The sequence below is a fragment of the Protopterus annectens genome, chromosome 4.part0, assembly GCF_019279795.1.
Source record: "Protopterus annectens isolate FY-2018-M chromosome 4.part0, PAN1.0, whole genome shotgun sequence".
Classification (NCBI taxonomy): domain Eukaryota; kingdom Metazoa; phylum Chordata; order Ceratodontiformes; family Protopteridae; genus Protopterus; species Protopterus annectens.
Window position 1 is genome coordinate 931,736,965 of NC_056733.1, and position 19,831 is coordinate 931,756,795.

General features: G+C 44.8%; 1 protein-coding gene across 1 annotated transcript in view; it reads left to right on the forward strand.

Moving 5' to 3' along the window:
• KNTC1 (kinetochore associated 1) overlaps positions 1 to 19,831 on the forward strand; it is a 3,090,908-nt gene that overhangs the window by 1,771,510 nt on the left and 1,299,567 nt on the right. The window contains exon 41 of the mRNA XM_044068909.1: positions 4,514 to 4,642. Within this exon, the coding sequence (XP_043924844.1) occupies positions 4,514 to 4,642 (129 nt within the window). The remainder of the gene's footprint in view (positions 1 to 4,513; positions 4,643 to 19,831) is intronic.

Consider the following 19,831-nt stretch of genomic DNA (forward strand, 5'->3'; position numbering starts at 1 on the left):
CACGGACTGTACCAAAACAGTCAAAATACAAAAATGTCCAGCACCAAAAGGTGAAATAATAAAGTATTTATTGTGGCAGCTCCAGGAATTGGTGTATAAATGCACCAAATAAGCAGACCAGTTTCAGCAGTAATAAGCCTTCTTCAGTGCAATAACAAAAGTGAAAAAATGCTCCATATTATTAGTCACGTCATCATCAAGAAACAAGCATCTCATTTGGATAATCAACTTTACTCATTTAAACCAGGTTTAAACAAACCCCTCAACCTAATAATCCAACTGGATTCTTTATTATTCAAAAGAGTATGCCAGCCTGTCTTAAACATCCTATTGCATGTAACCCTATCAATATTCATTGTTTTGGTAACTGTAGCGCTGACTGGGTCATATATTTAGTTACTTATTCTTGTTCCACTTTTTATGTGGGGCAGACTTCTAGGTCACTAAGGGTTCATATTTCCGAGCATCTCAGTGACAATAGGAATAAAAGAATGTCTAATTCACTATACAAACATACTATGACCCGCATCACTGCTCAGTTTACTTTTATCGTTATTGATAGGGTTACAGGCAATAGGATGTTTAAGACAGGCTGGCATACTCTTTTAAATTATAAAGAATCTAGTTGGATTATTAGGTTGGGGGGTTTGTTTAAACCCGGTTTAAATGAGCAAAGTTGATTATCCAATGAGATGCTTGTTTCTTGATGATGTGACTATTTAATAATATGGAGCATTTTTCACTTTTGTTATTGCACTGAGGGAGGCTTATTACTGCCAAAACCGGTCTGCTTATTTGGTGCATTTATACACCAATTGCTAGAGCTGCCACAATAAATAGTTTATGATTTCATCTTTTGGTGCTGGACGTTTTTGTGTTTGATCATTCTGGAGTGTCAGCTGGGTGGAAGTTCCCATGCCTTTGCTTTGTCTTGTATATTCTCGCCTTTTCTTTGGCATTTGTTTCAACTGGTAAAGTGCCTCTGTTGCTCTGTTTGTCATTCCCTTCCCCTTTCCCGAAGCAAAGCTCCCAAGATATTATTTAAGAAGTCTCTTCTCTTTCTGTCCGTTGAAAAGTTAGCATTTGATCAATATTTTGTGTCTACACCCACAACAATCTTTGTCTTCCCTTCAGCTGAGAGAGCCCAAGAAGATGATACTGTTGAAGGAAGGTGTTTGCCATAATGGGGCTTATGGTTCTCAAGTATTCTGTGCACCTGTTCAGGTTGTCCTACTCTGGTTTAATGCTACCTCTTGGGGTTGGTGAATTAAACAAGGTTTGTTTAATAGCCTTTCACAAAAGCCGTAGTGAGGCCACATTTTAAATGCAGGTTTTTGGATGCTGTAGATAGCCTACCTGCTGTGCACCTCAGATAGGTAGACACTGTTGAGGTTCTCTTCATTTTGGGATGAGGGACCTCTTTTATACACCTTTTGATAGCATGGAGCTGTTCTGGCAAGAATCTTGATCTTTGTGGGATACTGTCTTTGCTATGAGTTTGGCACATTTCAAGTTCTAGAAAGGCTTGTTTTCTTCATGTGGCATGGAAGAAAGTCACTCACAAGGGATAACAGTCAGTTATGCCAAATCAAATCTGACACCAGTACAGAGCCTGCAATTTATTGGTGCACATCTGAACACACCACCACAAATTGCCCCTTTGCCTACTCATTGCATAGACATACGCACAACTCACGTTCAGCAGATTCTGTCCCATCCGTCTCCTCCAGCCAGATGAATTCTTCAAGCCTTAGGGTCTATGGCAGCAGTGATAGGTCCCACTCCTTTAATGCTCTACTTTATGCATGTCCTTCAATGGACTCTAGTTGTTGAAGGGCCTATTTTTTGACAACACCTATCTTTTCCAGTCAAGCTTACACCAGTATGCAAACACCACATTCACTGGTAGATCCAGTCAGATGACATTTACCTAGGTTGACCCTTTGTTTTCATCCCCAACAGCTACAATGACTCCCAATTGGGGTGGGGGTCATTACTTGGGAAGGATGGCCCAAATGCACATGGTCCCCCGAGAGACCAATTTGTATATGAACATCCTGGAGATAAGAGCAGTCCTTATAGTGTTGCAGAGATTTCAAGATGCTGTTCCTCTAGGGACTATTGCATTTCTAACCGACAACATGTCTGTAGTCTGGTACATCAACAAGCAAGGGGGAACCTACTCTTGCCCCCTCTGTCGAAAACCACTTTCTAATTGCAGCACATTCTCTGGGGAAATCCAGCATACTAGCAGACAAACTGAGTCGGTCCTAATACCTCACAAGTGGTCCCTCAAACAGTCAGTGGCTGAGAAAATTTTCTGTCGTTGGGGCCATCCTTGCTGGGCTCTATTTGCATCTCCCCACAACACCTGTAGTAGGTATTTTGACCCAATTCCCCCCTCAGGAGGAGTCACCAACAGATGCTCTAGTCCACATTTGGCCATCTGGTCTCCTTTACGCTTATCTCACACTTTCTTTGATCCACAAATTTATATAGAAAGCAATTTGGTTGAAGTCATCTTCATATCTGCATTCTGGCCTTGCCAGGTGTGGTTCCCTTTCCTTTGGTCTCATCTTTGTTATCCTCTTTAGATCCAGATCTTCTTTCACACCCCACCGGGATCAGTCATCCCAATATCCAAACCCTCAAACTAAACGCATGTTTTTTCCAGTTCCAATAATAGCCAGACAGCTCCGGCTTTCTTCCCTGGTATGTACCATTTTATTATCCTTGCAAGAAGACTCCACCAAAAAGGGTTACAAGAGCAAATGAAAAAAAATGTTCCCTTTGGGCATTAAGAAACATTGTTGACCATTTTACTGCCCCTGTCTCTGCTGTTCTTGATTATCTGGCTGCCCTTTTCAAAGAAGATACCAGTTTTTCTATGATTAACCTACAGCTGGTAGCCGTATCAGATTCTCCTACAGGTGATTTAATTGTTTGGCTTCTTCCAAGTTATGTAAAACTTTCTTGAAAGGCACCTTCCTTCTTTGACCCCCCCCCCCCCCCAGTAAAGGATTGTTAGGGGCTTGTACTACAAGGTCTGACTGAGAAACCCTTTGAGACTTCAACAAAAAATGATTTTAAGTACCTGTCATGGCAAACAGCCTTTTTAGTAGCTATCACTTCTGCAGAAAGAATTTCTGAACTCCAGGCTGTTTCATCCAAGACTCCACGCATTATTTTCCATAAAGATAGGGTTACTTTACAAACAAACCCTTTTTACCTAAAGTAGTTTATGGATCTAATGTTAACCAATCCATCCAGTTACCAGGTTTCTTTCCATTTTTTTCTAATAAAGGAGAATACATGCTACATCTTCTGGATGTGCACAGACAATTATGTTTTTATCTACACAAAGGTAAAGAAATCAGAAAATCAGATCAGCTGCTTGTATCCTCCTCAACATATCGACTGGGTTATCCACTGTCTAAAGTTAAATTGGTTAAATACTTTCATTTCTTGGATCTCTTCTCAACAAGGCATTTCTCTACCAAGACCACCTAAAGCCCACTCAGCTAGATCCATGGTCACTTCATCTGCTTTTTGGTCAAGAACTTTTATTGATATTTGCACAGCAGCCAAAAAGTACAGTGCTCATACCTTTGTTACTCATTACAAATTAGACCTTATTTCCAGAAGCAGAGCTACCTTTGGTTCAGTGGTTCTCTGGAATACCCTTTCAGGGTTGGGAGGGTGGCCTAATGGTTAAGGTGTTTGCCTTACAAACACAAGGCGCAGGGTTTGAGTCTCAGAAGGGATAATTGGCTAGGCTTAAAATGGCTCGCAAGGGCAGTTAGCTTAGTACTAACCTATGAACCTATGAGGGCCACCCAAGATTCATGTAGCTGGGGACTCTGTCCCATTCGTTGAGGGGGAATGAAAAAGACAACATCAGATTTAAAAGTTATGTACTCACCATAACTAGGTATCCGTGTTATCCATTTTCATTCTTCCTCAGCCCCCCCCCCCCCCCAGTCCATCCCCCTTCCTAGAATCTTCTGGAATGACCTGTTGGTTTTCTTATTGAAACCTCTGGTTCTGAGCTTGAGACCAATTCTTTTATCGATCCCTTTCTTTAACTTATTAATGGGGACCTTAAGGCAACAAACTCTATCTGAGGTATTGGGGATGGACTAGGGCATTATGGGTAGAAGGAGGAGCTCAGGAGTTTGCTCCAAAGTCTGAAGTATGTGGCCGAGGCAGGTTCAAGGATTGGATCCATAACCCATTTGTTAAAGAAAAATGAAAATGAACAACACGGATACCTAGTTATGGTGAGTAATACTAGCAGTTTTCTGCAGTTGTAGATGGCTGATATTTAACCTTTAGTGATGACTGACTTTTTTCACTTCTAACTTGTCTGGTAATGGTTGCTGTGAAAATGTTGAGGTCTTAAAGCTTAGAATTTAAGAAATAAGTTCAATGTGCACAACACTTGGCATGACCTTCATGAGCATGCTTTTTAAAACATTGACATCTTTCAGATGTGTTTGCATCGTTTCCTCAGGTGTTTAACTGTCGTGTTGTGGATTATGACTTGGCGTTGGGATATTGTACTCTCCTGTCCAAGAAGGAGGTGACAGAGCAGTTGTGGAGTATTATCAACAGCCCTTGGCAGAAGTACGACAAAATCTTGGTATGTTTGATAGATATACTGCACACATTCTACAGCTTGATAAATGCACTACGTATTATTCTGTAGGAATATTAAATGCCGTTTGATTATTGTAATATAGTAGTTGGTTTACTGCATTACCCTCAACCGCAGGGCTATACTTCTTCCAATTACTTACTAATCAGCTTCTTAAGATGCTGAAGGAAACGGTCTTTTGGTACTAACACTTTCAATTGAAATGCACTCACTGCCATCGTGTATTTTGCAAATTGTATGCTTAGATAATTTCCAAATCATTCTTCAGTTCTTACAGAGAAGTGAAAGCTGTTCCTGTTCCACTTGGTTTGCCTACCCTTTTAAAGACATTTGCTGTAGTTTATTATTATGTACCTTTTGGTTTTGATTGCTCCAGAAGTTCTATTTTATATTACTGCCATGGCCAGAAGCTGAACTTCAGCAAATATGCAACCTGAATGTATTCTCTGTATATGTGGACTTCAGATCAAGTGCTGCGTCATCTTATAAGTGTGTAATCAGGACATCTTGTCCTATGAAATAAAGCTGTGAGGGGTTCTGTGGAGTCTGAGACGAGGTACCAGTGTTATGGCTCTGTAAAGCCAATAGATGTGTCCTGGGAGAGGTATGACTTAACAAAATGCAGAAACAAAATTGAGGCCTGTCCTGGAATATAGATTTTTAGTGGCATCTTGAAAAATTCTTCCTTGGTTTAACAGGAGGAATTCCTTGTAGTCTGCCATTAGCCAGCAGCCCATTGTAGATGTGTGATTGGTATTCTCTCTACTGTAACTAACTGTCCTTTGATGGTATTATTCACTTTTAGATGACGAACAAAACAGTGCTGTGTTACCACATCCCTTTTCTGTACTGGATTTGATCGTAGCCCTCCTTTTTGAGGAGCTGCACTTGTGTAACAGTTTTATGGGATGTTACCATTTACTGTCCTTAGGAAAGGGAAACAGGAGGGAGTGCACTATGTTGTTCTTCTGGAGGTTCTAGAAGGATCCCAGGCGACTGAATCAACTGTGAGACTGGCATGGAAGGCTGGCTAATTTGAAACACACTTTTGAAAGTATGTAAGTCAAATACTTTGCTCCCCCAAAGGGAAGCTTTTTTTATACACTGTCATTCTCTGATTACATAGTGATGGTCAGCTCAGCATCTGACTGTAAAACAACTACCTGCCTCTCCAAACTGCCCCCAGTGTAGGTTTTCCAGTAACTTTATTGGCTGGTAAAATCATCTATTCTGCAACTACCCTACATTTATGCATCCCTAGTCATGTGACAGAATTTGTTGTAGCAGGGGTAGATGCAGAAAGATGTTAAATATGTTCCCAGTATATACACAGCAGTTAAATTGTTCCACAACATGGGTAGCTGTTTGAAGGTTATTCTCAATTTAATATACTCTACACAGAAGCTGAATCAGTAGCATTTGTGGTGAAGGTATGTGTTGTGGAAGGGAGGTGCATTGCAGTGTATTTCTTGTATCCCTGCTTAGTCGGAGCTGCTCAGATCCTCTTTGAAGTTCATTAAACATGGCATTTATTGCAAAGCTTTTCCAGTATGTGTACCTTTGGAGAGGAATTCTTTGCAGCTTTCCAGTGGTCTGCGTTGCATTTTTGTGTTATCGTCATTATCATCATCATTGTATGACTATTAATAAAAAAGAAGGTAGATTTACCCTTTTTGAGTCTTTCCTTTTAGTGGTAGGTGTGAGATTACACCTTAAGTTCTTGAAAATGTTCTAGAGCTTCTGCATTTTTTTCTTCATAGTCACTTAACAGTGTTGGCTTTCTTTAATGACCAGACCCTAACTTCACTGCTTAAAGAGGCCGTTGAGCCCTTCTCAGTGTTGGACGAGTGGTAGGAGTTTACAGCTCTGCCTTGTTGGGCCTGAAGAGAATAGCTCTGTTTTGTCTTATTTTGTACATCTGTCAACTTCAGCAAGCACGCCTGATTGGTCTGTAGGCCTTGCTGTTGTAAAACTTGTTTTTCTGATTGTATATAAGCCCAGTGTCTGTGTAGGTTTGTGCTCAGTTCCTCAGAGGTGCTCTTGGTTTGGTTACTTCATCCGAGTTAGAGAATCTGCAGCACTGCTAAAATAATAAAATTAAGTTTCATTTTGCATTTCTGCTGATTATTGTTACTGTATTTCGTAAGATTCCTGTATTTGTTACATTTCTCACATTTTAGTAGAGCTTCAAAGCTGAACTGTTTCCATTGCTGCTGTAGGACTTAATTACATTGTGTCTGCTAGTTTTACAGGACTGTAGTGTCTAGATTGTGTGGTTTCCCTAACTCTAAAACCAGCATTTTTACAGTAAGAGGGGTTTTCTGACTGCATTCGTCTGCAAGTAGTGTGCCATAGCAAACCTATCAGAGTTGGAGGTTGCTGGCTGAAAGCTTATTGTGTGTTTTCCTGATTGGTGTGTAGGCCTTGATGTTGTAAAACTTGTCCTGATTCTATATAAGCCCAATGCTTGCAATAAGCTGCTATCCACTCAGTGGTGGTTAGCAGTGCCCTGTATAGACGCAAATGCTCCCAAGTTAAAATTTCCATTAGAATAACTATCTGTGCAACCTTCCCCAGTCCCTCTGCTGCTCTAGGAACATCTGAGTTGCACACAGACTAGCATCACCTTGTTGGATAGCTGCAGTTCACACTGAGTATAAGCACCCATTCTTAGTCCGGGTGCTGTCATCCCAGTCCAGTTAAATCTTCCAACCCACAATAAAAAAAAAACATAGGTAAGGACTTTCCTGTTATTTCTGTGGCCAGCATGATGAACATGGGCATTCTGGGGCAATGTAGCAATTGTCTCATGTATACTGATGATCACTTAATCCTGAAACAAACACACACAGTATTCGAGAGATGTAGTTCATAGGTAGGTACTAGGCTATCGGCCCAAGGGCCTACGTAAGCCTAGCCAACAAGGTTCCCTGGCTTACGCCACCCAAGAAACTTATTTTCCTGTGCCACTGTCGAGCAGAGAGACAGAAGTGATCCTCGGGGTGTATTTCCTATTTCCCATCCACTCATCAAGATTTTTCTTGAAGAGTGCTAATGAAGAACTTTGCTTGACATAGATGGGTAGCCTGTTCCAGAGTATGGGAAATCTCTGGGATAGGAATCCATCCCTTCAGCATGTCCTGTTTATTGTGGTGACAAGGTTTAGGTCCCTAGAGCGTGTAGCTTGGAGGGATTGGGATTTCTTTAGGTGTAGCTTGTCCAACAGCTCTGGGTTTGACATAGCTTTATATGTTAGGCAGAGATCACCTCTGAGTAGGCGATATGCTACGGAGTAAAGCTGGAGTTTTTTGAGGCGGTCAGTGTAGGGCATTTGTTTGAGTCCAGTAATCCTCTTTGTGAGGTACTTCTGTGGCCTTTCCAGCTGCTGCAGATGTCTTGTGAGATACATTCCAAAAGGGGCGTTGTACTCTATAGTGGGTCTAATGAGTGTCAAGTAGAGGGGAACGTTGACCTCTTTTTTCCTGGATGAGAACCCTTTTATGATGAGGTGTGCCATGTAGAAGGACTTCCTGACTACTGTGGCGATGTGACTATCAAAGGAGAGACTACTGTCCACCTGGGTCCAAAGGTCTCTTATCACGCATTCGGTGTTAAGTAGATTGCTGCCTATGTGGTAATTCAGGGGTACAGAGTTTTTACCAAAGGGGATGACACTGCACTTTTTGGCATTGAGCTTGAGGCCATGGCTCTGACACCAGGCATCTGTCTCAGAGAGGCCCTTCTGTAGGATGTTCACATCCTTTGGGGACTTGACTATGGCTCCTAGTTTGCAGTCATCTGCGAACTTCATTAGCCAGAGGCCTTCTGTGTTAGCTTGTACTTCAGAGAAGTAGATACCAAACAGGAGCAGTCCCAAGACGGAACCCTGTGGTACTCCACTTGTCACTGGTTTGCGGTCAGATTTGGAGTCTGCAGCTTTTAAGTGTGGGTTCTGTCAGTGAGCCAGTTGGCAACCCATCTTGTGACGTAGGGATTTATGCCTAGTTTATTGAGTTTAGCTATAATGAAAATTGAGACACGACTCTCACATACTGACAGACCAAATGACAAGCAGGTTGTAAGCACATGCACATTGTTCCTCTCACTAAATAAGGCCTTGACACACAAACCCACTATGAAGAGGTACTCACAAGTAACTTGCCAAAACCTCAAAGGCCTTCCGTATGATGCTGTTAGAAACCACTGCAACCAAAACCAAATCAACACCAACCACTACACACCACAATTATAAGTATGACTCAGTCATAGTCCATGTGGGTGTGAATGACCTGAGACATAACTCCCTGGACTACATGAAGAGAGATATGATGGAACTCTCAGAATACATGATGTTAAGTTGTCTATCTCGCCTTCATTCTTGCTGGTTGGGTTCGGAGCAATCCTCGGCTCCGACTCGGCCATCTTCAAAAGCTCGAGAGCTGCTTACTGGCTCGAGGCTCCCCTATATCCCATGATGCCTGGCGCTAGATACCCAGATCTCGTTTGCCGCTTCTGCTGAGAGGTTGTTCTACTGGCTCAGGTCATATAAAACTTTATTATTATTGTATTTTCCTTGTCAAAATGGTCAGTTTTAGTGTAGAATTAGTCGTTAGATTAGACTGTTGTATTGGAGTTAGTTTTTTCTAGTTTCCGATTACTTTTCCCCAAGAAACTCGTTTAAGTTAGAGAGTTTCCCCTCCCCCCTTCTCTCCCTTTCCTTACCTCAGAAAGGTTTTCCGTTTTGGTTAGAGGATAACCTTTTCTTCCTATCTTCCTTAAAATATATATATATATATATATATATATATATATATATATATATATATATATATATATATATATATATATATAATGTATATAAAAATTTTCTTAGTATCACTGTTAGTGTTTAGTAATAGTTATCTATAGTTTGTAGTACTGCTTGTAGTTTTATGGTTGTAGTAACTGTAGTCTGCAGTTTTTTAGTGGTTAGTACTTAACCTTCTGTGTGTGTTTCTTGTCCTTGGTTTTCTTCCAGGATGTCCAAGGATCCTTAACCGTCCGGATTCAAGAAGTGTGACTCATGCTGTCAGAAGATGTCTCTGACAGATGGTCACACTTCTTGTGTTTATTGTCTGGGCGCCGTGCACCTGCAGGACTCTTGCTCAATTTGCCATGCTTTCAGTCCAAGAGTACTGCAGGAGCACAAAAACAAATTGATTCTGAGGGATTTGCTTAAACCTCAAGATTCACCGGCAAAGGCTCAACCCTTGAAATCTTCCAGGCCACCTAAACCTTTGGCTCCCAGTTCGGAGCCGTCGTTGGGTGAAGCCAAACAATCCTTCTCTGCTCCGGCTGAAACCAATGTTCCTCCCTCCCAGTCGGCTCCGACATGTTCCTCGGAGCCGTCTGAGAGTCGAAAAAGATCCAGGTCTCCTTATCTGGAGTCGATACGATCGGCTCCGAAGTCACCACTGCTCCAATCAGCTCGTAGTCATCGCTCATCCCACTCTTCTCGGTCCTCTAGACTTTCGGACCATGACTTGGAAAGAGTGGTCAGTAGGCTGTTAAAATCGCAGGCCCTAGCCAAAATGTTGTACACCCCCCCCCCCCTCCAATCAGGTGTCTGCTCCATCCACTGTAGATATTCCTCCTCTGACTCATCCTATGAGCTCGGAGCCGGAGTTCATTGGGGTCCGAGTTGTGGAACCGTCTGCTCCGATACCCTTTCCTTCGGTTTTGTCGTCGGCTCAGATGCCTTCCATGGTACCTTCCCTGGAGGGATCTGGGTGCCAAGACTCCCTCGTCAGCTCTGAGGGGGCGAGTGGCATCGGACCCTTGTCCGACCCCGTTCTCCCCCTCGGGGCTTCGGCTCAGATGAGCTCGGCTCCCACATCTGCCTCGGGGCCGTCCCCCTCGGTGCGGGGAGGGGTTCTGGTTTCTTCGGAACCGGGGCCCTCTCTGCGGCTGGGCAGGGACGGCTTTGAGGTGATGAGGAGTGTACTGGCCCCCGAGTCAGTCCCACGATCGACCCCATTGGCTCCTCCCCCTAGGGTGCCTGCGTCAGCCTCTGTCCGTCTTCCAGACCCCAAGCGTGTGGATCCAGCTCTCCAGGACACCCCCTAGGGTGTATCCTCCTCTTCCGAGGCTTCCCCTGATCATTCAGAGGAGCCACCTCGCAAGAGGAAATGCAAGAGGAAGCACGTTGACTCCCCCGTGTCTATCACATCGGATACCGACTTAGAGGAGTCGGACTGGTCCCCAAGATCCCCCTCTGAAGATGTCTCCTTCTCAGACATCCTTCAGATGCTTAGGCAGAGGGAGAACTGGACTGCCCTAAGCCCTTCCGAGGATGAGTCGGTATTCCTGTATACATTTGGATCCCGACCTTCCACCTCCTGGGTGTCTCCGCCTTTCGACCCACTGATGTCTGTGGTGGCTCAGAAGGCGTGGACGGCTCCAGACACAGTGGAACCCCGAGAAGACCTGTCAAATTCATTACTGCACCGCAGGACAAATAGTTCTTGACCAAAGGTACCCCCGTTGATGCCATTGTGGTAGTGGCGGCCCCAAAGAAGGAGTTGGCTGAAACTTCATCTGTCCATCCCCCTAACAAGGAGTCCAGGACAATGGACAGATATGGGAAGCGGATGTTCTCTTCAGCGACATTTTCCATGCAGTCCTTGAATTACCTGTGCCACTTTACCCGTCTTCAGAGGGATATCCTGAAAGAGCTTGGAGATACCCTTCAAGATCCATCAGCTGAGGGGGCCCAGGCTAAGGCAGCCTCCCAGCTGGCGACTCGTAATTCAATGGTAAACTCCTCCATGAGGCTCATTTCGTATGCAGCTGATGGTGCGAGTAGAGCCGCAGGCACAGGCGTGGCCCTAAGGAGGCACGCTTGGATGCGGCTATGTAACTTTGCGGAACCTTACAGAGCGTCTTTCACCACCAACACCCCTTTTGATGGTTCCTTTCTCTTTGGATCACAGGTGAAGGATACCCTTACCAGGTGTGAGCAGGAAGGCAAGACTCTCTCTGCCGTAGGAGTCCGTTTTTCCACTCCTTCCAGACCCTATCCTAAGGGTCAAAAGAGTGGAATGATGTGGTTCCAGAAATCCCAAGGAGCCTTGCCGGACACACGTGGTGAGTTCCCATCCGGGGGCAGAGGAGGGAACAATAACAGACGCCGCCCTCGTGGCAGAGGGGGTCCGCAAAATTGGGGCAGCAGAGAATCTTTCTCTGAGAAGCCCTTCCAGCATCCCTGAAGGGTTGCCCGGCTGCCCACCTCTGGAGGCAGTCGGGGGAAGATTATCGCTGTACCAAAGAGCCTGGCAAGACATAACACAATAGGTTCATAGGTTCATACTAGGCTATCTGCCCTAGGGCATTTATAAGCCTAGCCAGAGTTGTGTGGCTTTCACCACCCCTTAGGTTGAAGAATACTATACCCATTAGTTTGCCGTGCCTCTGTCCAGCAGTGATACAGAGATGATCCCCGGGATAAACCTACGATCTCCCATCCACTGGTCAAGATTCCTCTTGAACAGAGCCAGCGAGGTGCTCTGTCTCACATGGACCGGGATTCTGTTCCACAGCATAGGGAATCTCTGGGTGATGAATCTGTCCCTCCAGCACGTCCTATTTATATCCGTGTTGAGGTTTAAGTCTCTTGCTCTTGTGGCTCTGGTGGATTTGGATTTTTTGAGGTGGAGCATGTCCATTAATTCCGGGTTGGACATGGCCTTGTATGTCAGGCACAGGTCACCTCTGAGCAGACGGTATGCAAATTAATAGAGCTGGAGTTTCTTCAGTCGGGCAGCATATGGCATATTTTTGAGCCCCTTTATCCTTTTGGTGAGGAACTTTTGGGGTCTTTCCAATTGCTGCAGGTGTCTGGTAAGATACATTCCGAATGGGGCATTGTACTCAATCATTGGTCTGATAAGTGAAGAGTACAGGGGAACAATGACCTCCCTTGATCTGGATGTGAATCCCTTCATAATCAGGTGGGCAATGTAGAAGGTCCTCCTAACCACTTTGGCAATGTGAGTGTCAAAAGAAAGGTTACTGTCAACTTGGGTCCCCAGGTCCCTGATAACCTCTTCTGTGCTTAATGGATTGCCACCTATGTGGTAACTTGGGGTTACCTCGTTTTTACCAAAGGGTATGACTATACATTTTTTGGCGTTTAGCTTAAGGCCATGGCTCTGGCACCAGTTATCCGTTTCTATGAGACCTCTCTGAAGGATATGTGTGTCTGATGGATTTTCAACTATGGCCCAGTTTGCAGTCATCTGCAAACTTTGTCAGCCACAATCCTCCTATGTTTGCCTGCACTTCTGAAAAGTAGATGCCGAACAAGAGGGGGCCCAGGACTGAGCCCTGTGGGACACCGCTTGTGACCGGCTTGGAGTCTGACATGGCACCAGCAACTCTAACCCTGTGGGTTCTGTCCTTGAGCCAGTTTGCAACCCATCTTGTGACATATGGGTTTACATTTAAGCTGGTGAGCTTTTCTATGATACCCGAGTGGGGTATTGTGTCGAAAGCTTTTGCAAGGTTAAGGTAGGCTGTGTGAACTGCCTTACCCTCATCAGTGGCCTTGGTGACTGTTTCAAAAAAGTCGACCAAGTTCAAGAGGCATGATCTGCCCTTGACAAAGCCGAATTGGGTAGGATCCAATGTCTGTAGGTCCCCTATGTCTTTATTTATGAGTTCCATTATGATCCTCTCCATAGCTTTGCAGACCAGGCTTGTTAAGCTTATGGGGCGGTAATTACCAGGGTCCGTAGAAGCACCGCCTTTGTGGAGTGGGACCACAGTTGCCGTACACCACTCTTTGGGTACGTATCCTGTGGTAAGGCTAAGATTAAACAACAGCCTTATGTGTGGGTTTAGTTCCTCATTGAGTTCGTGTAGCACACAGCCGGGGACACCATCCGGTCCCATTGATGCTGTGTTTTTAGCTTTAGAGAGAGCAGCTCTCACCTGGGCATTTGAGATGATTGGGAGGCTACACTCTGCTGGGATAGATATTTCTCCTTTTGGGGGGGGGGGGAAATTTTCACTGAACCTGTCTGCCAGTATGTTTGCAATGTCTGTGGGTTCTGCGATTTTTGTATCATTTTGGACTAATTCTGAGCATATCTGGGAGTTTCCACCCAGATTTCTAACATAGCTAAAGAAGGCCTTATGATTGTCTTTTGAGTACTTGGCGATTTTTCTCTCAAAGTTGGCCTTGGATGATTTTATGAGTGATCGTAGTTTTTTACTAGTATTGATCAGAGATGCCTTCCCTTTTAGGGATTTTGCTCTATCTTGTAGTAGCTTTCTCCTCTTGTTGTAAAGTTTGTTTATGGCTGGGGTCCACCAGATCGGGCGCTTGCCTTTGGTGGAAAGGGTCTTGATTTTATTTGGGATTGCTTGATCCATGCAATCCTGGAGGTGCTCGTAGAAAGCATTTGTAAGGGATTCAGCAGCGTGGGTTGTGGTTTCCAATGGCTCAGGGGCCTTGAAGGATACCACACCAGTCTTAAGAAGTGTGAAGTTGGCTTTTGAGAAGTTCTTCACTGTGGTCTTTTGTTGGGGGTGCGGGCGGGATGTGGATCTCCAGTGAGATTAGTTTATGGTCTGATCTCACCAATGAGGGATATACTTCCGGTGTGGAGCATTTTGTCCCCATGTTTGTGATGATCAGGTCTAGTATATTTTCACCTCTTGTGGGAATGGTGACAAGTTGTTCCATAGCATTTGAGTTTATGAACTCCAGGAACCTTTGGGCTAGGGTATTGGGGCTTGAGTAATGTTCCCAGTCTATGTTCGGGTAGTTGAAGTCACCCAATATGATGGTGTTTGAAGAGACATTTATACTCTCCAGTGTCTTCAGGAAGGCTGTGTGGGGTTCCTGAGTTTGAGAGGGTGGCCTGTAACATGCTACAAACTGTAGAGCAGTTTTGCCTATGGTTAATTGCACCTGAATAGTCTCTGATGCTTCGTGAGTTGCCACCAGCCTGGAGGTGTGGGTATCCTTGATGAATATGGATACACCCCCTCCTTTTGTGGTACGGTCCAGGTTTTTGGGCCGGAACGCATGATATGAGGTAAAACCTGATAGTGCCGGGGTGCTCTCAGGAGCCTTGGCCAAGACAAATGGGTACAGCCCGTCATATCCGGAGGCTACAGAATTCCCTTTGTTTGCGCCCCTTAAGATCAAACAAGTCCCTTCCAGACGTTCCACCCAATCTACGGGACCAAGCAGTTCAAGAAGTCTCAAAACTGCTAAGAAAAAGGGCCATCCAGCAAGTCCCAGCAGACCAACAAGGATCCGGAATTTACTCAAGGTTCTTTTTGGTACCAAAAAAGACGGGACTGGAGACCCATTCTGGATCTCGGCAGACTGAACAGGTCTGTACAAAAAACGAAGTTCCGGATGGTCACGCTACAGTCCATTTTGCCCTTCCTGGGTCAGAACAATTTGATGTGCTCTATAGATCTTCAGGATGCGTACTACCACATCAAAATGGATAGACTCTCCCGAAGATTCCTTCGCTTCCGGTTGGGAGCCAGCCATTATCAGTTCAGAGCTCTGCCCTTTGGTCTCACCACAGCCCCCAGGGTGGTTTACCAAATGTATGGCAGTAGTTACCGCTCACCTGAGACGGCAAGGATTCCAGGTGTTTCCATATCTCGACGACTGGCTCCTCACTGCTACCACCAGGCATCACCTTCTGCGAGCCATGGACTGCACTATCGACACTTGCTCCAGACTAGGTATCACAATAAATTTCGAAAAGTCTGCATTGTCGCCCTGTCAATCTATCACCTTTATAGGCGCAAATTTAAATACCAAAGACATGTTAGCGAGCCTCCCACCAGACGGGGTGTTAGTGATTCGTCAGCATGTGAAGATTTTATTAGCATGCAAAAGAATTCAAGCCAGGTTTGTCCTTCAAACTCTGGGTCTCATGGCAGCAGCGATCGTACTTGTCTCTAGCTCGTTTTCATATGAGGATCCTCCAGTGGCTTCTTTTCACCCAATGGTCCTTCCAGCAGCTTCCCATGTCTTACATGATTATGATCACACAAGCATGGAAGAAGCACCTTGCATGGTGGATGGTCTCCACATCAGTGCTCCACGGCAGACCATTTGTTCTCCCCCCTCCAGTTGCTACGGTGACCACGGACGCCTCCCTGATCAGGTTGGGGGGGCATTATCAGGGCAGAACAGTCCAAGGCACCTGGCAACCTCAAGAGTACCATCTGCACATACATGTCTTAGAGATGAGGGCTGTGCTCTAAGCGTTGCAGGCTCTTCAGGACTCTCTTCCTACCGGGACCATTGCAATTCAAACGGACAATATGTCTGTAGTGTGGTACATCAACAAGCAGGGCGGAACCAGGTCCTACCCCCTATGTTGAGAAGCACTCAGACTTTGGCAGTGGGCGATCTCTTCCCAACGGTTTCTGATTGCAACGCACATCCCTGGGAGGTCCAACGTCATAGCAGACAGACTGAGCAGAGCAATTCTCATGCCTCACGAGTGGTCTCTGAACCAGGTAGTTGCAGACCAAATCTTCTGCAAATGGGGCCAACCTTGCTGCGACCTTTTTGCAACTCCCTTCAACAGCAAGTGCAGCAATTTCTTCTCTCTCCTTCCACTTCCAGGGCACTCCCCCAGAGGCGCTCTAGTTCACGATTGGCCTCAGGGACTTCTTTATGCATTCCCTCCTTTTTCCCTAATCCCGAAGCTAATTCAGAAAGCTACCGTATTGGGCTGTAAAATGATCCTCATTGCTCCTTACTGGCCTCAACAAATATGGTTTCCATTCCTGCATCACTATCTTCTCGAGCAGCCTTGGATTCTGGACCTAGTTCCAGACCTCCTGATTCATCAATCGGGCAGGCTGCACCAATCCCTATGCTCTGTCCAGCTCACGGCTTGTTTGCTCCACTTCCAACTTTGGCCAGGCTTCCAGATATCTCCCCCTCTGTGCGTGAAATCATTTTGTCATATCACAAGTCTATGACTGGAAAAACTTACGCTAGTAAGTGAAAACGTTTTTCTTCCTGGGCAGAGGCTAAAAGTATAGACCCCTTTTCAGCCCCTGTACACTACATTTTGGAATTTCTTGCGGAACTCTTCCATGCTGGGTCCGCTTCCACTACAATTGGAGTTCAGTTAGCTGCAATTTCAAATTTTCACATTGGCCTGTCGGAAATCAATATCATCTCTCAAAAGCTGTGTAAAGCCTTTCTCAAAGGAACCACTCTGCTCAGGCCCCCAGTGAGAGATCCTCCACCACCATGGGATCTAAATTTGATTTTAGCTTCTCTAATTTTGCCCCCTTTCGAACCTGCAGCTTCTTGTTCATTGAAGTTCTTATCTTGCAAAACCCTTTTTCTGGTAGCTATTACTTCAGCCAGAAGAGTTTCGGAACTACAGGCTCTTTCTATTCGTCCCCCATACCTTGTGTTCCACAATGACAGGGTTGCTCTTAGGACTAATCCATCCTTCCTTCCTATGGTCTCTTCAGAGAGTAACTTGAATCAGTCCATAGACCTTCCTGTGTTTTTCCCTAACCATTCCAACAGGGCAGAATATAAGTTGCATCAGTTAGATGTTCACAGGCAGCTACGCTTTTATTTGCATAGAACCAAGGACATTAGAAAATCAGATCAACTTTTCATGTCGTATGCAGTAGGTAAACAAGGTCTTCAGTCTCCAAAGTAACCTTATCCAGGTGGTTGACTTCTATCATCACTTTCATATATCAACTGAGGAATAAAGAATTGCCAGTTAAACCAAAAGGTCACTTCACCAGAGCTTTAGCTACTTCGGTGGCCTTTCAGGCTAGGTTGCATATGAAATCTATTTGCGCTGCGGCTACATGGGCCAACCCACATACTTTCATCTCGCATTACAAGTTGGATTTGGTTTCCAGGCGCAGAGCTGATTTTGGTTCCACTGTTCTGAAGAGTTTTTTCCGATGAGCCACCCAGGATTTTAGGTGCTAGGGACGCTGTCCCAACCAGCAAAAATGAAGGCGAGATAGACAACTTAACATAAAAAAGTTATGTACCTACCATAACGTTCCATGTTAGTTGTCTTCTTCTCGCCTTCTTTCTTGCGTCCCACCCTCCATCCCCCTATCCTAGTGGACCGAGAAGAGTTGTTCTTGATTTTTCACTGGCTGAGTCTTCTCTGGCTATTCCTTTCTGAATAGTAGTCTCTCCGGTAGGATTTATATATTCTAGGATAGGATTCCTTTATTGTTATGTCTGCAGTTAGACTTGACAAACGAGATCTGGGTATCTAGCGCCAGGCATCTTGGGATATAGGGGGGCCTCGAGCCAGTAAGCAGCTCTCGAGCTTTTGAAGATGGCTGAGTCGGAGCCAAGGATCGGCTCCGAACCCAACTAGCAAGAAAGAAGGCAAGAAGAAGACAACTAACTTGGAATGTTATGGTAGGTACATAACTTCTTTTTGCACGCTGGTATGAGCCTCGCATTGAGCAACATTCTACAACCACCAAGAATGATACCACAGTACAAAGAGAACATAATTAACTTCAATAATTGGCTTGGCTACTGGTGTCATTCCAAGGGTATACAGTTTTTGTCAGCTTGGGATAACATGATCGACAGACCACGCTGCTTCACCAGAGATGCTCTACACCTGTTACCGATGGACTTTTGAATACTGGCCAAGGCATTAGCCACCCTCCATAGTGCCTTTTTAGGCATTGCCAAACCAACAGACCTACCAACGTAACAACAACTTCTAATGCCAAGCTGAAGGTACTACTGCTCAGTGCTAGGAGTCATAACAAGAAACTGGACTCCCTGGAAGCTGTCTTCGCCCTGGAAAATACTGAAGTTTGTGCAGTTACAGAGATGTGGTTCAAGGCTGCGGAAAGCACACCATCATTGCAAGGCTATAATGCCTATCACACATTCAGACCACCCTCTGAAAAGGAGAAAATAAGAGTAGGACGTGTTTCCATTTATATAAACAAAACAATCCCATCTCCAGATTGGTCAAGCAGGATGACTCACTTGTGCTACTCTCATGTCCAGCTGACCATAGGCAAAATCCCCCACCATATCATCTCTGTCTACAGGTCCCGAACCAGTTACAATAAAAAGCACTTCCCATACTGGAAGTTACTAGACTCGCTTACCATTCAGCCCAACAATTTTAACTATACCTCCATAAACGGAGAAACGTACATGACCACTAACATGCATTATTCCTGGACTTTATCAATACCGTTGCCCTGGAACAGCTGGTCTGCACTCTCATTAGGGGCTCAACTATCCTCGACATAGTACTCATAAACATGGGTGAGCATTGCCAAAGTCCCCCCTCCCCCACAGCATAATGTCCTCATTGGTAACATCGGCTCATAAATTGGTCTCCTTTTAAATAAATGTAATGGTAGTTACGGACTCTGAAACCCTAAAGAATTTTTCCAAGGCAAATTACTTTCTATTAAGCTCTCCCTAACCCCTAAACACGGAGGCCTGTGCAGAAGTTTACACGATTGCCCTATACAACCACTTAACTGCATAGAAACGGCAATGCCTAACCAAACTAAACCCAGGTTTAGCTGGAAAAACAGGCCCCCCTAGTGAACCCCCTGGCATAAATAGACTGTACAAGAGAAGTAAAAAACTCCTGTCTAGAAATAAGTGGTAGGGTGCATAACCGAGAAAAAATCCCTCATTAGTCTCAACAGGCAAATTAGGAAACTAGTCAAGTCTTTAAAAGCTAAATACAAGAATAAAATAGCCTCCCAAGCAAAGTAAAACCACAAAGCAGTTTTTGTTCTGTCCAAAGTCTTAAGGGAAACCCTCACCAATGTGCTGAGTTAGTTGTAGATGGCACTACCTATACTCACCCAGAAGAAACAGCAGACCTGCTGGCCAATAAATTCAGCTCAGATTTCACCCTCTCATCACCTCTTGTTACTACTCCTGAAATACCCGCTGCCATTCCTTTTCCTGTTGTCACAAAAGAACAGGGCATCACTGTACTCTCTAAAGATAGAAATATGGCATCAGTGGCCCTGACAGAATACTAGGGTGCCTATTAAAATAGCTTGAAACATGACCTAGCATTCCCACTCAGATCTCTGTCAACCAATGAAAATAGAGTTTTTATATCCATATTTACATGTGCTGATGCTGTA